Raw genomic sequence first — 26,231 nt, 5'->3', positions numbered from 1 at the left:
GTCTGCATGCTTTTATGCATGAAGTTGCTGCCATGTGATTGGCTGATTGGCTATTTGCATTATTGAGCATGTGTACCTAATAAAGTGACCACTAAATGTACACTTCCTCTTTATTTAGATTGACGATCGATTTTTCTGGAACAAGTATATGATTCAAGACTTGCTTAAGCAAAAGGTAGGATTGGCATTTCCTCTGTTCCGGGTGGTTTCCACACCTCCTGAGAGCGGATTGGAAATTTACCAGGTCCATACCATACTGCACACAGCAGTATGCTGAGTGCCCCACGAAGACCATGCGGTCAATCTCGTGTATGTCTGTGGCGTTGTGCTTATTCCTGGCTGGTGGATGCTTGTAAAGTTTGGGCAGTGTGAGATGGGAAATGTGAGCAGATTATTCAGCCATAAAGGCCTGAGCAAGTCACTCAAAGTTGTCTTGCTTCATAGTCACTGCAGACCCCACACTTGGTTTCACCTTTCACTGGTCCTTTGGGGCTGAGCCCGGCTAGCTCCTGTACCTAATAAAGCGGCCACTGAATTCATGGTCTTTTGCTTCTGCAGCCCCTCTACATAAAAGATGCACTTCTGCACACAACGCGTGGTTGTTTGAGTTACTGTCTCCTTCCTGTCAACTTGAACCAATCTAGTCATTCTCCTCTGATCTTCTCTCATTAACAAGGCGTTTTTGCCCACAGAACTGCCACTCACTGGTTGCTTTGTTGTTTTCTCGCCCCATTAGGAGATCAGCGGTTTCTGAGATATTCAAACCTCCCAATCTGGCACCAATAATTATCCCACAGTCAAAATCACTTAGATCACATTTTTCCCCATTCTGAACAAATGAACCTCTTGACCAGGTCTGCATGCTTTTATGCACTGAGTTGCCCACGATTGGCTGATTAGATACTTAAATTGATGAGCAGGTGTTCAGATGTACCTAATAAAGTAGCCACTGAGAATATGCCACAGAAACAGTGCCTTTGTTCAACCAAGTCTATGTTGCCCATCATGCATCCATTTTTGCACCAATCCTATATTCTGCCCATCTCCTCATCCCCTGGATTCTATCACTCACTTGGGGCAATTTACAGTGGCAAATTAACATGCCAACCCACATGTCTTTGGGAAGCAGGAGCAAAAAGGGTTCCCTACCTTGGGTCCACGGACCCCTTGCTTAATGGTATCGGTCCCTGGCATAAAAAAGTTGGGACCCCCTGAGGGAGCCCACACAGCCACAGGACAAATTTCTCATTCTCTGCCCTCTGTTCTCCCCTGTCCTCAATCAGAGACCCCTGCCCCATTTCTCTCCCATTCCCCAGCTGACGTTCCTCCTCCAACTCCTGACACGCTGTGGTTTGGAACTCTCTCCCAGAGCGCCATGACAGATCGGTGGATCATTCCCATCATCCAGGGCTTTGTGCAGGTGGAGGAGATCCACGTTGGCCACGACAAACAGCCCCCGGGGGAGTCCGCCTTCTCCGACTGCCTGGTGGGCGAGCAGCCGCCGAGCTCACCCGAGTCAAAGTTCCTGCTCGTCCTCATCTCCCGGAGAAGCAGGCACCGAGGAGGTAGGCTGGAATTCGCAAGAGGATATCCAGAGCTGGATTGTCAGGGTATTTATGACGGATCTGGTGCTGACATCATTTGGGGTCGGTCATAGATAAAATCATAAGAGTTGAACAGCCACAACAGTCTCTTCAGTCCATCAATCTATGCTCACCTTTCGCCCAGGTCTACCAATCCCAGTTTCCTACATTAGGACTTTTATTTTAGAGTCATAGAAATGTACAGTATAGAAAAGGCACTTCAGCCCATCACAGCCATGCTCATCTTTAGCCCATATATTAATAGCTGTTTGCCACATTAGGATGTTTATTTTAGAGTCATAGAAAAGTACAGCACAGAACCAGGCCCTTTGGCCCATCTAGTCTGAGCCAAACCATTTAAACTGCCTATTCCCATTGGCCTTTTATTGAGAGATACAGCACGGTATCAACAAGTTTGCACGGTCCAAACACACCCACGTGACCAATTAACCTACTAACCCGTACGGTGGGAGGAATCCAAACCACCCGGAAGAAACCCATGCAGTCACGGGGAGAATGTACCAACTCCATTCAGACAGCGATGGGAAATGAACCCGGATTGCTGGCACTTCACCAGCCGCTAATCCTGTATCCTTCTATTAAGTGTCTGTCTAAATGCCTCCTAAATATAGTAATAGTACCCGACTCCACCACCTCCTCTGAGAGTCCTCCCAAATGTTAATCAGTCTATGCGTAAAAAAAAACATTCCCCTCGGATCTTCCCCTAAAAGCCTTTATCTCAACTTATGCGGCAGAGTCTTTGGAAGAGAGCTTGGCATTCCAAGAGGGGGCAGGAACAGCAGGTGGGAATTGGGTGGAGTTCAAGGCAGGTGTTTCAGAATCCAGGAATAAGGAAGAGAAGGACGTTGAGGCTTTGGAGAGGGCGCAGGATGCTGCCCGGATTAGAGTGCATGTTTTATAGTGGGAGTTTGGATAACCTGGGCTGTTTTCTCTGGACCGTTGGAGGCTGAGGGGAGATCTGATAGAGGTTTATAAGGTACATAGATAGAGTAGTCAGACTGTATCTTTTTCCCAGGGTTGAAATGTCTAATCCCAGAGGGCATGGAGGTAAGTTCAAAGGGGGTGTGAGGGGCAAGTGTTTTACATGGAGAGTGATGGGTGCCCGGATTGCGCTGCTTGGGATGGAGGTCGTAGCAAATACACTTGGGACTTTTCAATAGGTGAGGAAAGTGGAAGTATATGGATATTGTGCCGGCAGAAGGTGTTAGTTGTATTACAGATTCAATGGATTCAGCACAACATTGGTGGCCAAAAGGCCTGTTCCTGTAATGTGCTGTTCTGTGTTAACACGCAGAGGTGAGGAGCCCTGGATCACTGAGGGTACCTCAGGCTGGGGCGTGAACATGAGTTGTGGGGCTGGAGGCCTTGGGTGGCTCAGTGTCAGAAACCCTTCCTGGGTGGCAGATTCAACCTGGACTCATAGGAGTCGTGAAGGTGAGGGAAATGTCCTTACAGAGAGGACATTACTATCCTTACAGGATTAACACGGATTTGGTGGATCAGGGAGAAAAGCTGAAGCAGAGCGCTGGATTCTGTAGAAGGAGTCAAAGATACCAGGATTGATCTGCAAGGCTGTGAACTTGTTTTGGGGGACTTTGAAATACACGTGTTCCTGGGTTCTGGTCTGTTTTTGAACGTTTGATTGGGGCACTCGACGAAGATTGGCCCTGTGGCCCTGCAGTGGCTAGCGGAGTGACGCTGAACTGGACTAGACTGAACGCTACTAGTTTGATGTTTGATATTCTATGTGTTGTTCGCTTGCTTTTTGCCATTTGCACAATTTGTTCTTTGTTTCACTCATCGGGTGTGTGATGTTTTCTTGAACGGGTTCCCTGGTGGTTCTGTGTTTCGTGGCTGCCTCCAGGAGGATGGGTCTCAGAGCTGTATTCTGTATGTACATTTTGATAATAAATGTACTTGGGATCTTTGAACTTGGAGGCATATAAAATAACGCAGATTGATGTCTTATGAGGATAAGCTGAGTGAGTTAGGGCTTTCCTCGTTGGAGTGAAGAAGGATGAAAGGTGACTTGATAGCGGTGTACAGGATGATAAGAGGCATAGCTTGGACAGTCAGAGACTTTCTCCCAGGGCGGGAATGGCTAATAGGAGAGAGCATAATTTTGAGATGAGTGGAGGAAAGTATGGATGCCAGAGGTAAGATATTTACCTTTGTGGGTGCGTGGAGTGCACTGCCAGGGATGCTGATACAAGCAGATGCATTAGAGGCATCTAAGAGACTCTTAGATGGGCATATGGATGATAGAAAAATGGAGAGCTATGTAGAAGGGAAGGGTTAGATTGATTGTAGATTAAGTTAAAAGGCTGGCACAACATTGTGGACCAAAGGGCCGTTGTCTTCCATGTTCTTATGACGTGTTAATGTAGTGCCAAGTGCATTTGGCTTCAGGGTTGAATTAATGTTCAGACTTAAAGGAATGCTTGACACCTTAGTTAAACGTGAAAAGGTACTTAGCAGAAACAAGAGATTCTACAGATGCTGGAAATCCAAAATAACACACACAAAATGGTGGAGGAACTCAGCAGGTCAGGCAGCATGTAATGAAAGGAATAGAGAATTCCAGGACATTTCAGGTTGAGACCCTTCGTCGGGACTCATCAGGAAGGCTATTAGTGGGTAGATTTTTATAACAGATTACTAAACTTAGTGTAAACTCAACAGCTACCATTGGTGAGTTTTGAACAGAGGTTTCTGGAGAATAGTTGAAGTTCCTGAATTGGAGACTGTTAACTTAACCACCATACACTACTGAGTGGCATTTACTCCACATTTAACAAGCCCAGAGTACAGATTTTTTGTTCCATGTTACTGAAGGAAGAAAAACAGGTAGAAAATGTCCTCACGCTCTTTCAGTTCTCTTTATGTTATTGCACTGAAGTTAGAGGGCTGGAGAAATGCAGATGTTACACCCCAGTTTATAAAAGAAAATAGGAGTAATGATATTCATGATAACTTTGAAGGACTTTACTTAGTGAGGCCCTATGGGTTGTGATCTTCCTCAGTGTGACCTTTTTGGTGGGCCCTTCCTTGGTGTGAAATTCTGGGTGGCTTCTCCTGGTGTGACTCTTGGTTACCTACATTGGTGTGACTCACTGGTTTGGGGGTGGGGGTGTGCAGGATCTCCCTTGGTGTGACTCTCTGGGTGGGATCTCCCTTGGTGTGACTCTCTGGGTGGGATCTCCCTTGGTGTGACTCTCTGGGTGGGTTTTCCCGGTGTGACTCTCTGGGTGGGATCTCCCTTGGTGTGACTCTCTGGGTGGGTTTTCCCGGTGTGACTCTCTGGGTGGGATCTCCCTTGGTGTGACTCTCTGGGTGAGTTTTCCTGGTGTGATGCTCTGGGTAAGATCACACTAGGCGGGATCATCTGGTTGAGTTCTCTTGTGCCTCTGTGGGTGGTTATCTTTTTTGGTGTGTCTGTCCGGGTGGGATCTTCCTTGCTGTGGCAGTTTGAGTTTCCAATCCAAGGATGTTACTGAACCTTGAGCAATATTGCCATCTAGGTTCGACAGGTTCCCTGATATCCACTAAAACAACACAAACACAGGCTGATGTTCTCGTGACGATTGGTCAAGGATTTAGATACAGGGCTTGTCCTGTCCCTTTAGCAAGGCACTCATGTTGAGGTGGGAGGTAGGTCAGACAAGCATCAAACACCTCACTCTAGCTTTAGTCACTGTAACCATCAGAACCCAGTTGCTAGTGATGCTCTTCCTTCTCATTGGCCCACAGGGATGCGGTACAAACGCAGGGGCGTCGACAGCGACGGGAATGTGGCCAATTACGTGGAGACTGAGCAACTGATCTACAGTGGAGACGACATCTTATCCTTTGTCCAAATACGAGGATCTGTCCCTGTGTTCTGGAGTCAGGAGGGCTATCGGTATAAGCCCAGTCCGAAGCTGCACAAGAGTAAGAAACCACCAGCATAACATCTCCTTGTGGGCCACGGCAAGAGTCCTGTTCAGGAGCTCAAATCCCAATCGCAGTCTCGTCTTCAAAGACAGTAGTCCTTGGTAGTCCATGATGGGAAATGCAAGAAAGGGTTCAGCCAAGCATGCAAACAAGCTGCACTGGAGAAACTGCATCACAGCTCCAATGATCCAAGTTCAATCCTGACCTCTGGTGTTGAACATTTGGGTTCTCCAGGGTCTCTGTCTAACCCCACCGGCTGCTCTGGTTTCTTGCCACATCTCAAAGTTAAAAGGTTAATTGGCCACTGCAATTTCTTCTTGGGTGGTGGGGTGGAGAAATAGTCTCTACCAAAGGAGGTGTAAGGTGCTCCTTCCCTCCACTAGCCTGCAGGTCATCCTTGGACAAGGTGTAGCACCTACTCAGTACCCAACCCCCGATCAGGGTCACACAAAGCAGGTGGTAGATGGGCGTATGAGCAGCTGGTGCACATCACAAGTCCTGGTTATGCGATCAGTGATGCCAGGCAGACAATCTCTGAAGTGTCGACAATGGCTGGGGTCACCCGTCTTGTAAAGACACTGCACAGAAGAAAGCAATGGCAAACCACTTCTGTAGAAAATTCTGCCAAGAACAGTCACGGTCATCGAAAGGCCATGATCGCCCACGTCATATGACAAGGCACATAATGGACGAATGAATTTCTTCTTACTGTATACGTAAGTGGCATTGTCTAGGGATGATTGATGAGGATGAGAGGAGGATGAAGTAGATTAGCATGGGATCAGTGCACTGGGTGCTTGGACCAAAAGGACTGCTTCTATCATTGTATGAATCAGTGATTCTAAATTGGCAGTGGTCATCTAGGAGTGTAAGGGAGATCTGGGTATGGGGTGATCTGCCTTACAACCCACTTTAAGGGTTATGGGGAAAAGGCAGGTAGTTGGGGATGAGTCCGTGGTCAGATCAGCCATGATCTTACTGAATGGCGGACCAGGCTCGACAGGCCAGATGGCCGACTCCTGCTCCTATTTCTTATGTTCACTCATCTCACTATCGATCCTTACAACCACTCACAGGGATGGGTGAGTCTGAGCAACCCCTGGTATTAATGAGTGTAGTTTTATGGACTGGCTGCAGAAGATGGGGTTGTTCTCAGAATGGAAGAGATTCCAACGTTCAGTGGTTCCATTTAGTATGAGAGAATGTATACAGTACACCACCTGAAATTCATACTCTGCACAGACATCCACAAAACAGAAGAAAAGCCCCAAAGAATGAATGATAGAAAAACATTTGATTCCCAAAGCCCCCTCCCCTTCTCATGCACAAGCAGTAGCAAAGCATCAACCCCTCCCCCCCCAACCTGCCTCAGCAAAAACATCAACCCCCCCCCCCCCCCACCGCCCGCCATGCAAGAAATGGCAAGTCCTCCAATGAGTCTGTGATCTGGAGTCCATCATCAAAACCACTGTTCACCCCAACAGTTCGAACATCCCACAAGCTTTCTCTCTCACTAACGAGGGAGAGGGAGGAATTGAGGAATTACTCCTGCCACAGCAAGACGGGAGACCAGAAAGAATTACATCAAATCACAGAGATGGAAAGAAACTGTTCCCAGTGGGGGAAGATAGGGAACTAGGAGACTTAAAATGAAGGTGGCTGGGAGAAGAACCAAAAATGACAAGAGGGAAATTTCTCTTATGGAGCATGTGGTTTGTATCAGGAACAGAGTCATGAGAGATAGCACAGGCCTTTCAGCCCTCTGGCTCTGTGCTATCAACCACCCATTTACACCAATCGTGCATTAATCCCAATTTTTTGTTCTCTTCACCTTCTCATCCATTCCTTCCACCGGCCTCCCCACAAGCGGGTGGGGGACAATATATAGGGCAAGTTAACCAGCCAGTCTTTAGGATGTGGGGAGGAAACCTTAACACCCGTATGAAACCCACAGGGTTCCAGGGAGCTCATGCAAACTCCACACAGACAGGATTGTGCCTGGGTCTTAGCGCTGTGGGTAGCAGCTCCAGTAACTGGGCCATTCTGCCACACACGGCATACTGCCAGGGGCAATAGTGGAGGCTGATTCAACAGAAAATCCACTGCAGGTTTGTTAAAGATTTAAGAATTAGCTTTATTTGTCCCATGTGCATTGAAACACAGTAAAATGCGTCGTTTGAGTCACATCAAATCAGCGAGGATTGTGCTGGGCATAGCACGCCCACGACTCACTGACCATAACCCATACGTCTTTGGAATGTGGGAGGAGACCAGAGCACCCAAAGAAAACCCACATGGTCAGAGGGAGAACGAACAAACTCCTTACTGACAGCAGCAGGAGTTGAACCCTGACCTTCCAGCTGCTGGTGCTGTAAAGCGTTAATGCTGGCCGGTATGCTACCGTGCCACCCCACAAAGAAAATTGTCAGCGGCCTCTGGACTGGTAGTGGGGGTGTTGACGTTTCTCTGGGTATTATCGGTGCAAGCTGTCCTTCTCATCCTGAGGGAACCACCTTTCTGATCACAGTCTCTCCCGTCAGGTAAGTAGAGGCAGTGGGACGAGCTGGATGATTTTACATCTGGTATGTACTCAATGGCCTCCTTCAGTGCTATGAAAGAACCCCTTGTTGAATTTTCAGATGATGTAGCAAAACAGGCTGTTGGGCCCATCATGCCCTTGCCAGCGACGACAAAGAATGATCTTTAGAATATAAAAACAAGGAGATAATGGTGAGCCTTTATAAGACACTAGTCAGGCCGCACTTGGAGTATTGTCAACAGTTTTGGGCCCCATATCTCAGAAAGGTTGTGTTGTCATTGAAGAGAGTCCAAAGGAGATTCACGAGGATGATTCAGGGAATGAAGGGGTTAACATATCAGGAGCATTTGGCAGCTTTAGGCCTGTACTCAGTGGAATTTAGAGGAATGCCTGCAGATCTCATTGAAACCTAAAGAATGTTGAAAAGTCTAGATAAGATGGATGTGGAGAGGATGCTTCCAATGGTGGAGGTATCCAGAACTAGAGGGCACAGCCTCAAAATTGAGGGGCAAGCCTTTAGAACAGAGGTAAGGAGGAAATTTTTTTAGCCAGAGGGTAGTATATCTGTGGAATGCTCTGCCACAGACTGAATGCCAAGTCCATGTGTATATTTAAGGCGGAAGTTGATTGTTCCCTTATTGGTCAAGGCATCAAAGGAAATGGCAAAAAGGCAGGTGTATGGGGTTGAGTGAGATCCAGGATCAGCCATGATGGAATGGTGGAGCTGATTTGATGGACTGAATGGCCTAATTCTGCTCCTATGTCTCAGTTATCATAAAACTCCCCTTTCACTGTCCTTGCATTCGCACTGTCTGTACTGATCCCTAAGGAAAAACGACAAGGATCAGAAGTGAGTAAACCCTTGAAGCAGTGAGGTTAATGATTTGTTGAGAGATTAGGATTAAGAAACAAGGAGTTGATTGCTCCACATTGCAGTTGTAAAAGCATCTTGGTTCCTGTTGCATGTCATCATTATGTGCCGTGTTGTGTGACGTAGGCAATCATGGTCTCATGACTGTGATTGTTCTTGGCAAACTTTTCTACAGAAATGGTTTCCTTTTCCCTTCTTCTGGGCAGTGTCTTTACAAGACGGGGTGACCCCAGCCATTATCAATACTCTTCAGAGATTATCTGCCTGGCGTCGGTGTTCGCATAACTAAGACTTGTGATCTACAACTGATGCACGACTTTTCCAAAAATCAAATATGAACAAAGATCGCTGGCATGTCGATAGCAGAGGATTCAGCATGAATCCAAGATTTCAAAATACACTTAATGAAAAGTCATTAACTCTGTTTGTCTCTCTCCACAGATGCTGACTGACTTGCTGAGTATCTCGAGCCTTTGCTGTTCTTATGTCAGATCTCAAGCGCTTGCAATTTTTCAATGAAGTATTTTCCATCTTTTCTCTCAGGTGAAGAGGAGAACAAACAGGCTTTTCAGACCCACTTCAGGGAGCAATTCAAAATTTACAATAAGCAGGTTTGTTAGTTTATTCCAAGTTCCAGTTCCTAGTAACATACTCATTATTGAATCCATTTAATGTCCTTCCTATTGCATAGAAATATAGGTATTGCTCACATTGACCAACTAGATTCCGTTGGATGCTCCTGTTTCTTCCTGCACCCCGAAGATGGAGACGTGTTAATTTGCTGTTATAAATTAGTTATTAGTGTAGGCAAGTAGCAGACAGAAAATTGATGCAAGAAATTTGCAGGAATCCAGGGCAAAGGGACCAATGGGCTTGTCCAGGGAGAAAGGGACTGATGGGTTTGTCCAAGAGGAAAGAGACAGATGGGTTTGTCCAGGGGGGAAAGGACCATGACTGACAGTAGTGAAAACTGAGATGACGAAGTAAGCCCTGAACACTGCCAGAGATGGGGGACCTTCATTGCTGTCCTATATGTCAATGGTGTAACAGGCAGCAAGTAAGTAATAGATGTTGCCTGACCTGCTGAGTTCCTCCAGCATTTTGTGCTTGTTGCTCTGCATTTCCACCACCTGCAGGACCTCAGACTCCTGATTCATCTTTCCCTTGTTCCTCCAAGCCAGATGAATGTAGACTGTGTCAATGGGCTGTTTATTCACCCACCAGCTGTGTGTTTACCACAGGTTATTATCAACCTCATGAACCAGACGGGGACAGAGAAGCTGATTGCCGATGCTTACCTGAGGCACTTCAAGATGCTCAACGATCCACGGCTCATTTACGTGGCCTTTGATTTCCACCGGCAATGGTAAGAGTGCAGTTCTACGGGGTGAAAGGTCTTTCTCATCCTGCCTCCCTTCACTGTTGGATCTCTCTTTATTTTCTGATCCTCAGGGTTCTTCTGGGAATCAGGAATGATGAGCATTCTTGGTTTGAAGATTTCTTTTGAGTACAAGCAAACTAAATAAAGAACTGGGAAATGATGCTAAGGGGTGTAAGACAAAGGAATGAAGAAGCCAATATGGCGTCTGAAAAATCCATCACTTTTATAGATTAAATTAGAGAAATTCCTTAGGAATGAATTAGTTAATAGGGTACATAATTAAAACAATTATATCACGCGGGTAATGTGCTAATACTTAGACAATGAAAAATGAGAAAGGTGATAAACCGTTAGTTTAGCTGCTATACTGCTTTCTGCCAGTGAGTGTAAAAAAAATACACGAGTTTGTGAAAAAGTACAAATATTATTAAAAAGATTATTTAAAAATAATAGTGGTTTCCAACATTACTAATGCCCTTCTGGGTGAAGGGTGCAGATGACATTTGGGGGCAAGTGAAGGGGTAGTTAATAGGCATCCGTTAGTCTCGTGAGACCATGGATTTACGCCTTGGAAGGTTTTTCCGGGGTTGTATGGGAGACCAGCCGTTGCCCATTGCTGCAAGTCTCCCCTCTCTACGCCACCGATGTTGTTCAAGGGAAGGGCACTAGGACCCACACAGCTTGGCACCGGTGTCGTCGCAGAGCAATGTGTGGTTAAGTGCCTTGCTCAAGGACACAACACGCTACCTCAGCTGAGGCTCGAACTAGTGACCTTCAGATCACTAGACCAATGCCTTATCCAGTAGGCCACATGCCAACTCAAAGGGTAGCTAGGGTTGTGGTAAATCAGTACTTTTGCTTGCACTGAATTCCTTGCCTTTTTATCCTTTGATTGTGGGGTTTGTAGATCCCAGTGTGTAATATGCCTAGAGACATGAAGACTGGGAGGTGGAGCACGTGAGGTCAGACCGTTCAGCGTTAACAGCATATGGCCACACAGTCACCACCTGATGCTTTTTGATGCTTGTCCAATGGGAACCTTGGGAGAACCTGACCTTAATGCCAGCCTTCTCACCGGTCCTTTCACAGGGGCAGGGCAATGGCCTTGTTACTCAAAGGGGCCTCAGAGGAGTGGTGAGCATGAATTAATGATTCAGTCTGACAACGCTTAGGGCAGTAACAATTTACAATGCCTGCATTAAGAACAGGGTTCAGTTCCCATCGCTGTCTGTAAGGAGTTTGTACATTCTCCCAGTGACCACTTGGGCTTCCTCCTGGTGCTCCAGTTTTCTCCCACATTTTGAAAGATGTACGGCTTAGAATTACTAAAGTTGTGAGCATGCTATGTTGGCAACAGGACGGTAACCACTCATTCATCTGTGTTGGTCATTGACATAAAACTGGGAAATTCACTATCTGTTTTCACGTACATGTGACAGATAAAGCAAATCTTTAACCTTATTGGCTTTCACTGACTTTTAAAGGTGCACGATAATAAGCATCCTATCCAGATGCACCACAGCTGGGTGTGGCAAATGCTCTGCCCGAGGCCACATGAAATTGCAGACAGCTGTAAACACAGCTCAGGCCTTCACCTCCATTGACTCTGTCTGTGCTTCCTGCTCTTTGGGAAAGAAGCCAACATGATCAAAGACCCTCCCCCCCCCCCGCCTCCACCATGGACATTCTCTGTCCTCTCCCCCCCCCCCCCAACTAAATTAAACAGGTCAGAAACACACACAGGCTGAAGAACAGCTACTATACTGCCGTTATAAGACTATTGAAGAACCTCTTCTATGTTAAAGATGAACTTTTGATAAGACCAAAAGAGCAGAATTAGGCCATTTGGCCCATCAAATCTGCTCCCAGCACTTCATCATGCCTGATCCATTTCCCTCTCACCCCCATTCTCCTGCCTTCCCCCTGTAGCCTTTCACATCTATCAACCTCCGCCTTAAATACACCCAAAGACTTGCCCTCCACAGCTGCCTGTGGCAACAAATTCCACAGATTCAGCACACTCTGGCCAAAGAACCTCCTCCTCATCTGCGTTCTAAATGGGCGTTCTTCTATTCTGAGGCTGCGCCCTCAGATAGATCTCAGAGTCTACCTCTTCATGGCCCCTGCACCTTGTTGCCTGCCTCCACTCCACTGAACTTTCTCTGTAGCTGTAACACTACGCTCTCCATTCAGTTTTCCCCTCGTACTACCTCAATGCCCTGATGTTCAGAGTCCTCTTCATGGATGGCAGAGAAAACAATTGTTTTTAGATGTCCATGCAGCAATAATAAAATAATTAACGTTGCCCCTTTTCTCTGTGCAGTCAGGGCGGAAAGTTTGAAAACGTTGAGATCCTGACCGATGGAATTAGCAGAATCATCAATGATCTGAAGTGGTTCAGGTGAGTGTTAACCTTCCCCTACTCAGGGGGTGCAGGGGGGATGGTCATCAGCATAAAGGATGCAGGCCCCTTGTCTAGTCTAATGAAAGCAAGGTACCCTGCACATGATCTGAAATAAAATGGAATGAAGGGATTACAGATGAGGAACATCTGGCAGCTCTTGGGCTGTATTCCCTGGAGTTCAGGAGAATGTGGGGGGGGGGGGGGGGGGGGGGATCTCATAGAAACATTCTGAATGTTAAAAGGCCTAAACAGATTAAATATGGCAAAGTCTAGGACAAGCGGGCACAACTTCAGGATTGAAGGACGTCCATTTAGAACAGAGATGTGGAGAAATTACTTTAGTCAGAGGGAGGTAAATCTGTGGAATTTGTTGCTACGAGCGGCTGTGAAAGCCAAGTCATTGGGTGCACTTAAGGCAGAGATAGATAGGTTCAGGTTGAATATGTCATGGAATTTGTTACCTTGGTGGCAGCAGTACAATGCCGTACATAATAGAGAGAGGGGAAAAAGCTGTGAATGTCCATTCAGAAATCAGGTGGCAGAGGGAACGAAGCTGTTCCTGAATCATTGAGTGTGTGCCTTCAGGCTCCTGTACCTCCTTCCTGATGGTAGCAATGAAAAGAGGGCATGTCCTGGGTGAAGGGGGTTCTCAACAATGGATGCCACCTTTCTGAGGCATTGCTCCTTGAAGATGTGTTGGATCCTGTGGAGGAGCTAAGTCTACAACACTCTGCAGCTTATTTCAATCCTGTGCAGAAGCTCTCCACCTCCCATACCAGACGGTGATGCAGCCAGATAAAATCTCTTATTTATACTCTCTTATTTATTTTTACATATATATATTTCTTATTGAAATTTATAGTATATTCTATATATTGTGCTGTACTGCTGCTGCAAAACAACAAATTCCACAACATGTCAGTGAGAATAAACTAAATCTGATCCTGATTCTGCAGTGGACTCTGCCCAATAAATCGTGAGAACATCCTGCCCACCTTTGGTGGTATCTACAGGAGGCGCTGCCTCAAGAAGGCATCAGAGATCCCCACCATCCAGGCCACACTGTCATCTCACTGTTATCTCACTGCTATCATTAGGAGGGAGGCCCAGAAGTCTGAAGTCCCACACACCAGGTTTACAAACAGCTACCTGAACCACTTGATTCTTGAACCAACCTGCACAACCCTAATTGTTACCTCAACGTAGCTACACTATGACCACTTGATCACTTTGCATGAAAATAGACTATATATTTGTTATAATTGTGTTCTTCTATGGTTAATTTCTGTTTTTTTTCTCTCATGAATGCTGTTTATCTGCTGCCAGAGTTTTTTTCTTTGCACTTTTGCATACGGTACTGTGCAAAAGTCTTAGGCACATATATAGTATATAGCTAGTGTGCCTTAGGTTTGTGCACAGTACTGTAATCATTTTATGTATTGCACTGTAATGTTGCTGAAAAAAAACAAATTTCATGACATTTGTGGGCAATCATAAACTTGATACGGGTCTCTATTGTGGACTGAGAGTGGGAAGGGGGCAGGGGGAGGAGAATCGTGGTTGGGAAAAGGGGAAGGGAGAGGGGGGAGCAGAAAGTACTAGAGAGACATTCTGAAATAATCAATAACCCAATTGTTTGGGATCAAATGACCTTGCCTGGTGTCTCAGGGCAGGGCGTGTCTGCACCTGTGCCACACCTGACACTCCTTCTCTGCCACTTGTCCCACGCCCCCTCCCAAGGCACTCCAATATATGTGTGTATGTGTCCGTGTCCTGTACTATGAGCCCGGTAGGGTGTAGAGGTTTTGCTGACTGCTCGTTTTGCAGACCTACTCTCTCCTTGGCATTGATGGGACTGCAAAAGAAAAAAGTCATCGGGACCATCACAGAGGCTGCTGAGCAAGCCTCCAGATGGCTGTGGATCAAGAGGTGTGATCTGTGGACCAAAGCTGCCGGGACACAAGCCGGGGCCTGATCAACCCTGGCTGGGTCACCTGGGAGAGGGTGTCTGATGTTAAAAGACTTGAAGCATCCAATGACACTAGGTTACATCACTGATGATGTGTCCCACTGCATCCTAGGGTATATCTCAGCATTTTATGTATCTGTGCATATGGCACTAAACTTGACTTCAACTGTTATCCAGCAGGTCAGGCAGCATCTGTGGGGAGAGAAACAGTCAACAATCTTTCAATGGAAATAGAAAAGTTAGAACGCAGGCTTGTTTTGTGTGGCAAAGAAGAGGCTGGGCTGGAGAAATCAAATAGAATATCAGTGATGGGGTCACTGGTATTTGTCTTCTCAGAACTGCAGTCTGAGGAAGGCACCACCATTAAGTCTAACGTAAACAAAACACACTGCCAGGACAACTCTGTGTGTCAAGCAGCATCTGTGGAAGCAAAGGCATGTTTCAGGTCGAGACCCAGTCCTGATTCAGGGGATCCACCCAAAACGTTGGCAATCTTTCTGCCTCCGTAGATGCTGCTCAGCCAGCTGAGTGTCTCCAGCTGTTCATTTTCACTCCAGATTCCAGCATCTGCAGATGCTTGTGTCACCACACCACCGAGCCGAACCCTGTGTCCCGTGTGTCAGCAGGAATAACCAGGAGCTCTGTTACTGCTTTGTGACCCAGGCCAGCCGGCTGAGCTCTGGCACTGAGAGTTTACAGAGCTGGGCAGACCAGCAGCTCATTACCAATCCCGTTCTGCCTGACACGCTGAATTCCTCCGCAGTTTGTTTTGTCACTCCAGTTCCCAGCATCTGCAGTCTCTCGTGTCTCCATTTTACTGCACCGCTAAGGAGTTATGCCCACGTTGGGAACATAAGAAATGGGAGTAGGAGTTGGCCACCCGCTCGTCCAGCCTTCTCCACCATTTAAGAAGATCATGGCTGATCTGGCCGTAGGCTCAGCTCTATATATCTGCCTTTTCCACATAACCCTCAATTCCCCTGCTGTGCAAAGATCTATCTGTGTCCTAAATCAGCAGCTACGAGTTCTTGGGTGTCAGAATTTTTGAAGATCTATCCTGGGCCCAACATATTATTGTAATTGTGAAGAAGGCACGCCTGTGATTATATTCCAGTTGGTGCTTGAGTAGTTCTGGTATGTCACCAAAGACTCCCGCAAATTTCTACAGATGCACCGTGGAGAGCATTCTAACTGGTTGCATCACTGTCTGGTATGGATTGTAAAAAAGCTGCAGAGGGTAATAAACTCAGCCAGGTCCATCAAGGGCACTAATCTCCCCACCTTCGAGGACATCTTCAAAAGATGATGCCTCCAGAAGGCAGCAACCATCATTAAGGACCCTCACCATTCAGGACATGCCTCCTTCTCCTTACTATCATCAGGAAAAGGGAACAGAAGTTTGAGGACTCACTGAAGATTCAGGAACAGCTTCTCCCCATCCACTATCAGAATTCTGAATGATTAGTGAACCCATGAATACTATCTTATTATTACATTTTTGTACTATTTACTTATTTTGTAATTTATAGTAATCTTATAACTTATAACAAGACTTAAAACAACAAATCGCGCACCATATACAACAGAGATAATAAACCTGATTTTGATTCCACCATCTGTAGTCTCTTTTGTCTTCATCTATTAAGCTGCGCTGAGTAGCAAACCGAGGTGTGGCACCTTCACTGCTCTTATTCGAAATAGAGCCCTAAAATACTTACATCCACCTCAGGAGGCAGGGAGACTTGCTAAATTAACGCCCCACATGAAGCTCCTCTGTTCCTACCCAGTTGTCCGCCTCCTCTACTTCCCTGTCTTTACAATTGTTCCAGATGATCAGCTACCATATACAAGCTCTCTTGCTCATTGCTCCCAGAGGAAGCTCCCTGTGTCTGAATAGTCTCTCTCTCTCTCTCTCTTTTTGCACATTTGTTGGGTGGTGTTTGATAGTTTTCTTTGAACGGGTTCCAGGGTTTCATTTTTTTCTTGATGGTTGGTGGGAAGGATGAATCACAGGGATATATACTTTGATAAGAAATGGACTTTGAATCTTTCACCACTCTCAGACCGTGCCAATCGGCGTCACTCAATCTCTCCATCCCCGCACAGGTGTCACCTTTGGAGACGGCGGATCCTGGAACCTGGAGCAACCAGCAACCTGCTGGAGGAACTCAGTGGGCCAAGCTGCATCTGCAGGAGGAATATTCCCAATGCAAACCAGGAAAATTAGGAAAGAATTGTTGCAGAAAGCTATTGCCTGCAGCAGTTCCTGGAGGAACTTGGAGAGTTGAGGACATCTGTTGGGGAAAAGGAATTACCGATTTTTTTCCCCTCTGGGTGCTCTGGTTTCCTCCCATGTTCCAAAGACGTACAGGATCGGGCTGTAGTAAGTTGTGGGCATGTTGTGTTGGCTCCGGATACTTGCGGGCTGCCCCCAGCACATCACCAGACTGTGTTGGTCGTTGAGGCCAATGACATATTTCACTGCATGTTTCGATGTACATGTGACAAAATAAAGCTAATCTTTAAAAAATCTTTTTGCATTATTATTTAGAGATACAGGCAATAGCTTTCTGCAACAAATCTTTCCTAAATTTTCCTGGTTCTGATGACAGATGTTGCCTGACCTGCTGGAGCATTTCCAACATTCCCTGCGTGGGTGCATCCGCTCCTGTCCTGGTTCCCGCCGTGTCCCGACACTGCCCTCAGCTACCGTGGCTCGACCGTTCCTCCCTCTTTGTTCTGCAGGTTGTCCAAGGGCAGGGTGGTGAAGGTACAGGAGGGAGTACCTCGTGTTAACTGTATGGACAACCTCGACCGTACCAACATCGTGCAGACTGTCATTGCCCGCAAGATCCTGGAGCAACAGGTAAAGCAACCTCTGTCCCTAACCCCACTTTACTCCCATTCCCAGCCCCAAACCCTCTTCTACCCCCTTTGTTTTTCAAGCTTATACCCTTGCTCCAAACCCCTGCCCTTTCCTCTATCTATTCTGGGAAGCAAATACAATGATATATTGGTTATTATTGTCACATGTGGCTTCCGTCGGTCGTGGTTGACCGTGGGTACTGTGCCTCTGGTAGTCACTGGAGTGACTTTTCCAGGGCGCAAGCCAGGGCAGAGTTGATATGGAGATCCGTCTGTTGCCCATGCAGTGGGACCCCCCCCCCCCCCCATGCTGATGACAGGTCCAAAGGAACGACGGAGGTCGATACAGTTTGGTGCCAGCAGCATCGCAGGAGTTGCCGTGCCGGTGCTGGGAACAGCAGTCAGCCACCTTAGGGACTCCGACTCCGGATTTTTCCTCGGGGTTTACTCCCAAAGCCTTTCCCGTGAGCGGGTATAGTCGCAAGGCAGCGGAGGTTTGAAATCGGAGTTTTCCCTCTCCTAGATGAGCTACCATCCGTGGTTAACGAGCCCCATCTCGTTAACATATTGCACTAAGATACAGTGAAAGGTCTGTCTTGCATAGTGTTTATACAGATTGAATCATTACACAGTGCCTTGAGCTAGAATAAGGTAAACAATAACAATGCAGAATAAAGTGTAAATCCTACCGGGGAAGTGCAGTGCAGGTAGATGATAAAGTGCAGGATCATAACGAGGTTGATTATAAGGTCAAGCGGCTTTAAATTTCATCTGTTAGGTGTCGTGTTGTATGACATACACAATCATGGCCATTCCATGACCATGACTGTTCTTGCCAGTTTTTTTTCTATAGAAGTAGTCTGCCATTGCCTTCTTCTGGGCAGTGCCTTTACAAGATGGGTGACCCCAGCCATTATCAATACTCTTCAGAGATTGTCTGCCTGGTGTCAGTGATCGCATAACCAGGACTTGTGATATGCACCGGCTGCTCGGACAACTATCCAACACCTGCTCCCATGGCTTCATGTGACCCTGATCGAGGGGCTAAGCAGGTGCTACACCTTGCCCAAGGGTGACCTGCAGGCGAGCGGATGGAAGGAGCACCTTACACTTCCTTTGGTAGAGAGGTATCTCTGCCCCAGGCTTTTAGCTAGACACACGAATATGCAGCAAATGAAGGGGTATGGTGCGTATCTAGGTAGATGAGATTTAGATTAATTTGGCATCATGTTCAGCAAAGACATGATGGGCTGATTGGCCTATTCCTGTCCTGTACTGTTCTATATTCCATATACTGTATGTCTCTCTCACTCCTACTCATTCCTCCTTTTGTCTTATACCCATACCTCACCTAATAGCTATTGGAAACCATTGTTTTTTTTTAAATAGTACTTTTTATACGGTTTGTACCTTTTAACAAACTGATGTATTTTTCACACTCAGTGGCGGAAAGCGATATAGCAACTAAACTAACAGTTTATCACCTTTTCACAAACAAAAGCAATTCTGCAGATGCTGGAAATCCAAGCAACAGGCACAAAATGCTGGAGGAACTCAGCAGGCCGGGCAGCATCTACGGGAAAGAGTAAACAGTCGACATTTCAGGCTGAGACCCTTCATCAGGACTGGTGAAGTGTCTCGGCCCTGTGTGGTGACTGTTGCATGTTGCTTGGTTATCACCTCTCTCGCTTTTCATTGGCTAAGTATTATCACGTTACCCACATGATGTAATTGTTTTAATTAAGTAGTCTATTAGCTAACTTATTCCTATCTGAGGAATTTCTTATCTATAAAAGTGAGGGATTTTTCAGAGGTGCGAGGTGGGCTTCTTGGCTTCTTTTTAATCCTTTGTTTTCCATGCACCTCTTAACATCGTTTCTCAGCTCTTCATTTAGTTTGCTCAGTATTTGTATGTTTGTTTCTACTCTGAAATAAACTGAAATCTTGGAATTAGGACTGCTTATCATTTCTGACTACCAGAAGAACCCTATTAGGATGGGAGAGGAAATTGGAGCTTGAGAAGGAAACCCCTGCCGTCACAAAGAGTTCCGAGCACATCTTAGAACAATACAGGGCAGGAACAGGCCCTCTGGCTCCCAATCTTGTACTGAACTAATTAGGCCACTTAAGTGCATCCCCTGCATGCTTCCCCTCCCACCGCCTTGTCTTTCTGGCTTTGGCCTCCTTCCTTTCTAGTCATATAACCATATAACAATTACAGCACGGAAACAGGCCATCTCGGCCCTTCTAGTCCGTGCCGAATGCTTACTCTCACTTAGTCCCACTGGCCCTGCACTCAGCCCATAACCCTCCATTCCTTTCCTGTCCATATACCTATCCAATTTTACTTTAAATGACAATACCGAACCTGCCTCTACCAGTTCTACTGGAAGCTTGTTCCACGTAGCTACCACTCTCTGAGTGAAGAAATTCCCCCTCATGTTACCCTTAAACTTTTGCCCCCTAAGTCTCAACTCATGTCCTCTTGTTTGAATCTCCCCTACTCTCAATGGAAAAAGCCTATCCATGTCAACTCTATCTATCCCCCTCATAATTTTAAATACCTCTATCAAGTCCCCCCTCAACCTTCTACGCTCCAAAGAATAAAGACCTAACTTGTTCAACCTTTCCCTGTAACTTAGGTGCTGAAACCCAGGTAACATTCTAGTAAATCTTCTCTGTACTCTCTCTATTTTGTTGACAAAATAGAGTCCTTTCTAGTCTTGGTCTGAAACAACAACAGTTCATTTTATAAACATGAGGAAGTCTGCAGATGCTGGAAATCCAAAGCAACACACACAAAAAGCTGGAGGAACTCAGCAGGTCAGACAGCATCCATGTTAATGAACAGATAGTCAACGTTTCGGGCCGAGACACTTCTTCAGGACTGTTCATTTCCCTGAGTTCCTCCAGTATCTTGTATGTGTTGTTAAACTAATCCCTACTACCTGTACAGAGACCATAATTCCCTCCCCCATCCCCATCCTCTGCATATGCACATGCCTTTCTGAAGTCCTCTCTCTGCCATTATCCTGGACTTTCCTGGCAGCACACCTTCACCCTGGGCTGATTGTATCCTGGAGCGCATTGCCTGAGAAGGTAGTGGGGACAGGTATTGTCATAGTTAGTATGACTCTGAACCATCACCGCATGGTAGGTCAGACATAAAGCTGTGTAACTGGGATAAGTTTGTAACTGAAACACTTTTGCTCTGTCTGCCACAAAAGGCGGGTCTTCCCAATGTTCGCCCGTTTTAATTCTGCTTCCTATTTCTGTTCTGAAATGTCGGTGCCACATGAAGCTACAGTCAGGTTGGAAGAGCAGCACCTCGTATTCTGTCTGGGTAGCCTCCAACCTGATGCTATGAACACCGATTTCTTTTAACTTTCTCCACCTCCACCTTTGCTCTTTTTCCATTCACCTTTCTGGTTCCCTTCTCACCTACCTATCACCTCCCTCTGGTGCATCCCCTTCCCTTTTTCTGTGATCTACTGTCCTCTCCTATCAGATTCCCTTTTCCTCTTTGACCTAGACCCTCCCAACTATATACTTCTCCCCCTCTCCCCCACCCATTCCACCTTCCCCCAATCACACAATTGCTTGTACTTCAAACGCCACCCCCCACACACACACATTCTTAGTCTGGCCTCTTCCCCCTTCCTTTCCAGTTTCGACCTGAATGTTTATTCTTTTCCATAGATGCTGCCTGATCGCTGAGTTCCTCCAGCACTTTGTGTGTGTTGCTGGGCTAAGTAAGGATGGGTTAGTCAATGGTCAGCTCTGTGACTCTACGATTGAATATTGACTGTTCTGGGCCTACTGGAGTTGGTCCCCATATTATCTTCCCCAATAGCCTATACCAGGAATTCCGCAGAACTACAGACAAAGGTGACCAAGGTCGGGCTTCCATTCCACTCAACCAAACGAGCTTTCTCTGAAAGATTAAAAGCCACTAAATTCATTCTTAGTGCCGCAAAGCGGTCAGTCTAGGGACGGAACTGAGCTTGGGGCTTGTCAGTCCTCAGTGCCATGTCTCCCACTGGGTCGACGATGAGTTGTACATAATCCTCATGAAACAACCAGGGTTGCCTTCAAAAAAGAAGAGATTTTGTTTAGGTCAGTTAGTATGTGGACGTATCGCCTTGTGGGTGGGTAGTGTCCTAGGATTGTTTACCAAGTATGTGTAATTGTTTGTCTTTGGACTAGCTCTGGTTTTCACTTTGTGTTGCAAGTCCCATATGGGATCACGGGGATTGTTATGCTTTCTTTGTATTTATCACTTTTATTCAATTTGGGATAATGTAATTAGTACAGTATTTTCAATGACGTAGTTGATAGCTTTGGGGATTATTGCTTTACCTGGACACCTATGTTGTCTGATTGCTGTGGAATTCCTACGTGCTCCAGGATGTATTTCAGGGGGGCATGCCAAAGTCTCTTTGTTATGTTGTTGTGGTCCCTTATCCGGTGAAACTCAGACCAAGTTCTTCTGTGTATTCTGAGTGATTTCTGTTCATCAAGGTTCTGTACAGTCTGCCTGAGCTCTTGTTAGTTTTGCTGGTTAATTTCTGCAATAAGTCTTTAGTTCTGTTTGGATTGCCGAAGTCTCTGTGATCCTCGCAGTTTCATAATCCAGTTCCGTTTTCCCGGACTTCTCTTTCAGCTGAAAGTGCTGAAGATACTTCCAGAACAACACAGTCTCCCCTCCAGCATTCAAAGAATATTCCAGATCATGTGGGCAAACAACGGCGATGCCATCAGCAGGCAGTACGCGGGCACAGCTGCCATGAAGGTAGGACCTGCACACCTCCACCATGCAAGCAATAGCGAAGCCCACCAAAGAGACCTTGATCTGGAGTCCATCAAAAGCTACAGTCCGTAACCCAACACTTTAGTATCTCAGACAGACACTCCATTGAGGGAGAGAGAGGTCGCTCTTGCAATGAGAGGGAAGACCAGCAGCTTGGTCTACCAATATTTCCCCCTCCGCCATCAGATATCGGAATGTCTATGAACTTGCGAACACTGCCTTGCTATTAATTATTTACTTGTTGTAATTTATAGTTGTAATGTCTTGCACTGTCCTGTTGCATCAAAACAACATACTTCATGACATAAGTTAGACCATAAGATATAGGAGCAGAAGTAGGCCATTCAGCCCATCGAATCTGCTCCACCATTCAATCATGGGCTGATACAATTCTTCCAATCTTCCCTACTCCCCTGCCTTAGCCCCATGATCTTTGATGCCCTGGCTAATCAGGAACCTATCTCTCTCTGCCTTAAATACACCCAATGACTTGGCCTCCACAGCCACTCGTGGCAACAGATTCCACAGATTTACCACCCTCTGACTAAAGTAATTTCTCTGCATCTCAGTTCTAAATGAAAATCCTTCAATCCTGAGGTCGTCCCCTCTTGTCCTAGAATCCCCTACCATGGAAAATAACTTTGCCATATCTAATCTGCTTAGGCCTTTTACCATTCAGAATGTTTCTATGAGAACCCCCCTCATTCTCCTGAACTTCAGGGAATACAGCCCAAGAGTTGTCAGACATACCCCATACAGTAACTCTTTTATTCCTGGAATCATTCTCGTGAATCTTCTCTGAACCCTCTCCAACATCAGTATATCCTCTCTAAAATAAGGAGCCCAAAACTGCACACAATACTCCAAGGGTGATCCCACAAGTGCCCTTTGGAGCCTCAACATCACATCCCTGCTCTTATATTCTATTCCTCTAGAAATGAATGCCAACATTGCATTTGTCTTCTCAAAACTGACTGAACCTGGAGTTTAACCTTTAGGGTACCTTGCACAAGGACTCCCAAGTCCCGTTGAATCTCTGCATTTTGAATTCTCTCCCCATCTAAATAATAGTCTGCCTATTTATTTCTTCCACCAATGTGTATGACAACACTCTTTCCAAAATTGTATTTCATTTGCCACTTCTTTGCCTATTTCCCTAAACTATCTAAGTCTCTCTGCAGGCTCTCTGTTTCCTCAACACTAAATGCTCCTCCACCTATATTTGTATCATCATCAGATTTAGCCATAAATCCATTAATACTATAGCCCAAATCATTGACATACATCGTAAAAAGCAGCAGTCCCAACACCGACCCCTGTGGAACTCCACTGGTAACTGGCAGCCAGCCAGAATAGGATCCCTTTATTCCCACTCTCTGTTTTCTGCTGATCAGCCAATGCTCCACCCATGCTAGTAACCTCCCTGTAATTCCATGGGCTCTTATCTTGCTAAGTGGCCTCATTTGCAGCACCTTGTCAAAGGCCTTCTGAAAATCTAAGTACACCACGTCTACTACATCTCTTTTGTCTACCCTGCTTGTAATTTCCTCAAAGAATTGCAGTGGATTAGTCAGGTAGGATTTTCCTTTCAGGAAGCCATACTGGCTTTGGCCAGTCTTGTCATGTGCCTCCAGGTACTCCATAATCTCATCCCTAACAATCGATTCCATCAACTTCCCAACCACTGGGTCTATAGTTTCCTTCCTGCTGCCTCCCAGCTTTCTTAAATAGCAGAGCAACATTTGCAATTTTCTAGTCATCCGGTACAATGCCAGAATCTATCAATTCTTGAAAATCATGGTTAATGCCTCAGCAATCTCTTCAGCTACTTCCTTCAGAACCTGAGGGTGCATTCCGTCAAGTCCAGGAGATTTATCCATCCTCAGACCATTGAGCCTCCTGAACACCTTCTCAGTCGTAATTTTCACTGCACAAACTTCACTTCCCTGACGCCCTTGAACGACCGGTATACTGCAGATGTTTTCTACTGTGAAGACTGATGCAAAATACGCATTCAGTTCCTCTGCCATCTCTGCATCTCTCATTACAATATCTCCAGCGTCATTTTGTATTGGTCCTATATCTACCCTCAACTCTCTTTTACACTTTATATACTTAAAAAGCTTTTAGTACCTTCTTTGATATTAGTCACCAGCTTCCTTTCATAATTCATCTTTTCCTTCCTAATGATTTTCTTAGTTTCCTTATGCAAGTTTTTAAAAGCTCCCCGATCCTCTATCTTCCCAATAGCTCTGGCTTCCTTGTTTGCCCTCTCTTTTGCTTTTGCTTTTACTTTGGCTCTGACTTCACTTGTCAGCCATGGTAGTGTCCTCCTTCCCTTTGAAAATTTCTTATTTGGAATATATCTGTCTTGCACTTCCCTCATTTTTCGCAGAAACTCCAGCCATTGCTGCTCTGCTGTCCTTCCTGCAAATGTTCCTTTCCAGTCAACTTCAGCCAATTCCCCTCTCATGCCATTGTAATTTCCTTTATTCTACTGAAACACCGACACATTGGAATTTAGTTTCTCCTTCTCAGATTTCAAAGTGAACATGATCATATTGTGATCACTGTTCCCTAAGGGTTCCTTAAACATAAGCTCTCTTATCACCTCTGAATCATTGCACAACACCCAATCCAGCACAGCCGATCCCCTAGCAACAACGACAAGCTGTTCTAAAAAAAATCCCTTAGACATTCTACAAATTCTGTCTCTTGAGGTCCATTGCTCGCCTGGTTTTCCCAATCCTCTTTCATGTTAAAGTCCCCAACGATTATCATGACATTGCCCTTCTGACACGCCTTTTCTATCTCCTGCTGTAATTTGTAATCCACATCCCGGCTGCTGTTTGGAGGCCTGAATACAACTGCCATTAGTGGTCCTTTTACCCTTGTCATTTCTTAACTCAACCCGTAGAGTCTCTATACCTTCCAATCCTATGTAATCTCTTTCTAATGATTTAACATTCTTTCTTATATACAGAGCCATACCACCCCCTCGGCCTACTAACCTATCTTTCTGATACACCGTATATCCTTGGACGTTCAGCTCCCAATGGCAGCCATCCTTTAGCCAAGTTTCAGAGATGGACGCAACGTTATATTTGCCAATCTGTAGCTGAATTTCAAGATCTTCCATTTTATTCCTTATGCTGCGTGCCTTCAAATATAACAGTTGCAGTCCAGTATCTGTTGCTTTCTGTTTTAACTGCACCACACCTCTAATGCCCTGTAACTCATGCCACTGGCTGTGATTAAGCCTCTTCTCCTGCCTGTTCTAACACTCCAGTGAAGTACTGAGGGTGTGCTGTCCTCCTGCAGGTAAGATGCTACTCTGAGGGCCTGCCAACTCTCTGAGGAGGATGTAGATGACCAATTTGCTCTGTTTCAAAGTGCATGGAAAGTGCTCTGCCCAACATTTGGTGTTTCGAATGTTAAAGGAATCACAAAATTATGAATTGCTAAAGGTTGGTTTGCAGGTGCAGCAGACTATCAAGAAGGCAAGTGGTATGTTGGCCTTCATTTCTAGAGGGATTCCACTGGTGGATGAGACTAGAACTAGGGGGCACAGCCTCAAGATTTGGGGGAGTAAATCTAGGATGGAAATGAGGAAGAATTGCTTTTCCCAAAGAGTGGTGAATCTGTGGAATTCTCTGCCCAATGAAGCAGTGGAGGTACCTCAGTAACAATATTTAAGATAAGGTTGGATAGATTTTTGCATAATAGGGGAATTAAGGTCTATGGGGAAAAGACAGTTAGGTGGCGATGACTCCATGGTCAGATCTTATTGAATGGCAGAGCAGTCTCGATGGGCCAGATGGCCTACTCCTCCTACTTCAATTTCTTATTTTCTTA

General features: G+C 45.8%; 1 protein-coding gene across 1 annotated transcript in view; it reads left to right on the top strand.

Annotated features, from left to right (window-relative positions):
* LOC140734991 (phosphatidylinositide phosphatase SAC2-like) overlaps window positions 1-26,231 on the top strand; it is a 62,667-nt gene that overhangs the window by 24,834 nt on the left and 11,602 nt on the right. The window contains exons 6-13 of the mRNA XM_073059785.1: window positions 119-175; window positions 1,370-1,565; window positions 5,355-5,534; window positions 9,491-9,558; window positions 10,189-10,313; window positions 12,652-12,729; window positions 17,447-17,567; window positions 22,230-22,358. Of these exons, the coding sequence (XP_072915886.1) occupies window positions 119-175; window positions 1,370-1,565; window positions 5,355-5,534; window positions 9,491-9,558; window positions 10,189-10,313; window positions 12,652-12,729; window positions 17,447-17,567; window positions 22,230-22,358 (954 nt within the window). The remainder of the gene's footprint in view (window positions 1-118; window positions 176-1,369; window positions 1,566-5,354; window positions 5,535-9,490; window positions 9,559-10,188; window positions 10,314-12,651; window positions 12,730-17,446; window positions 17,568-22,229; window positions 22,359-26,231) is intronic.

This window comes from Hemitrygon akajei, chromosome 1 (genome assembly GCF_048418815.1).
Source record: "Hemitrygon akajei chromosome 1, sHemAka1.3, whole genome shotgun sequence".
NCBI classification, from domain to species: Eukaryota; Metazoa; Chordata; class Chondrichthyes; order Myliobatiformes; family Dasyatidae; genus Hemitrygon; species Hemitrygon akajei.
Note: the sequence above shows the minus strand (reverse complement) of the source record. Positions and strands in the feature narration are given on the sequence as shown.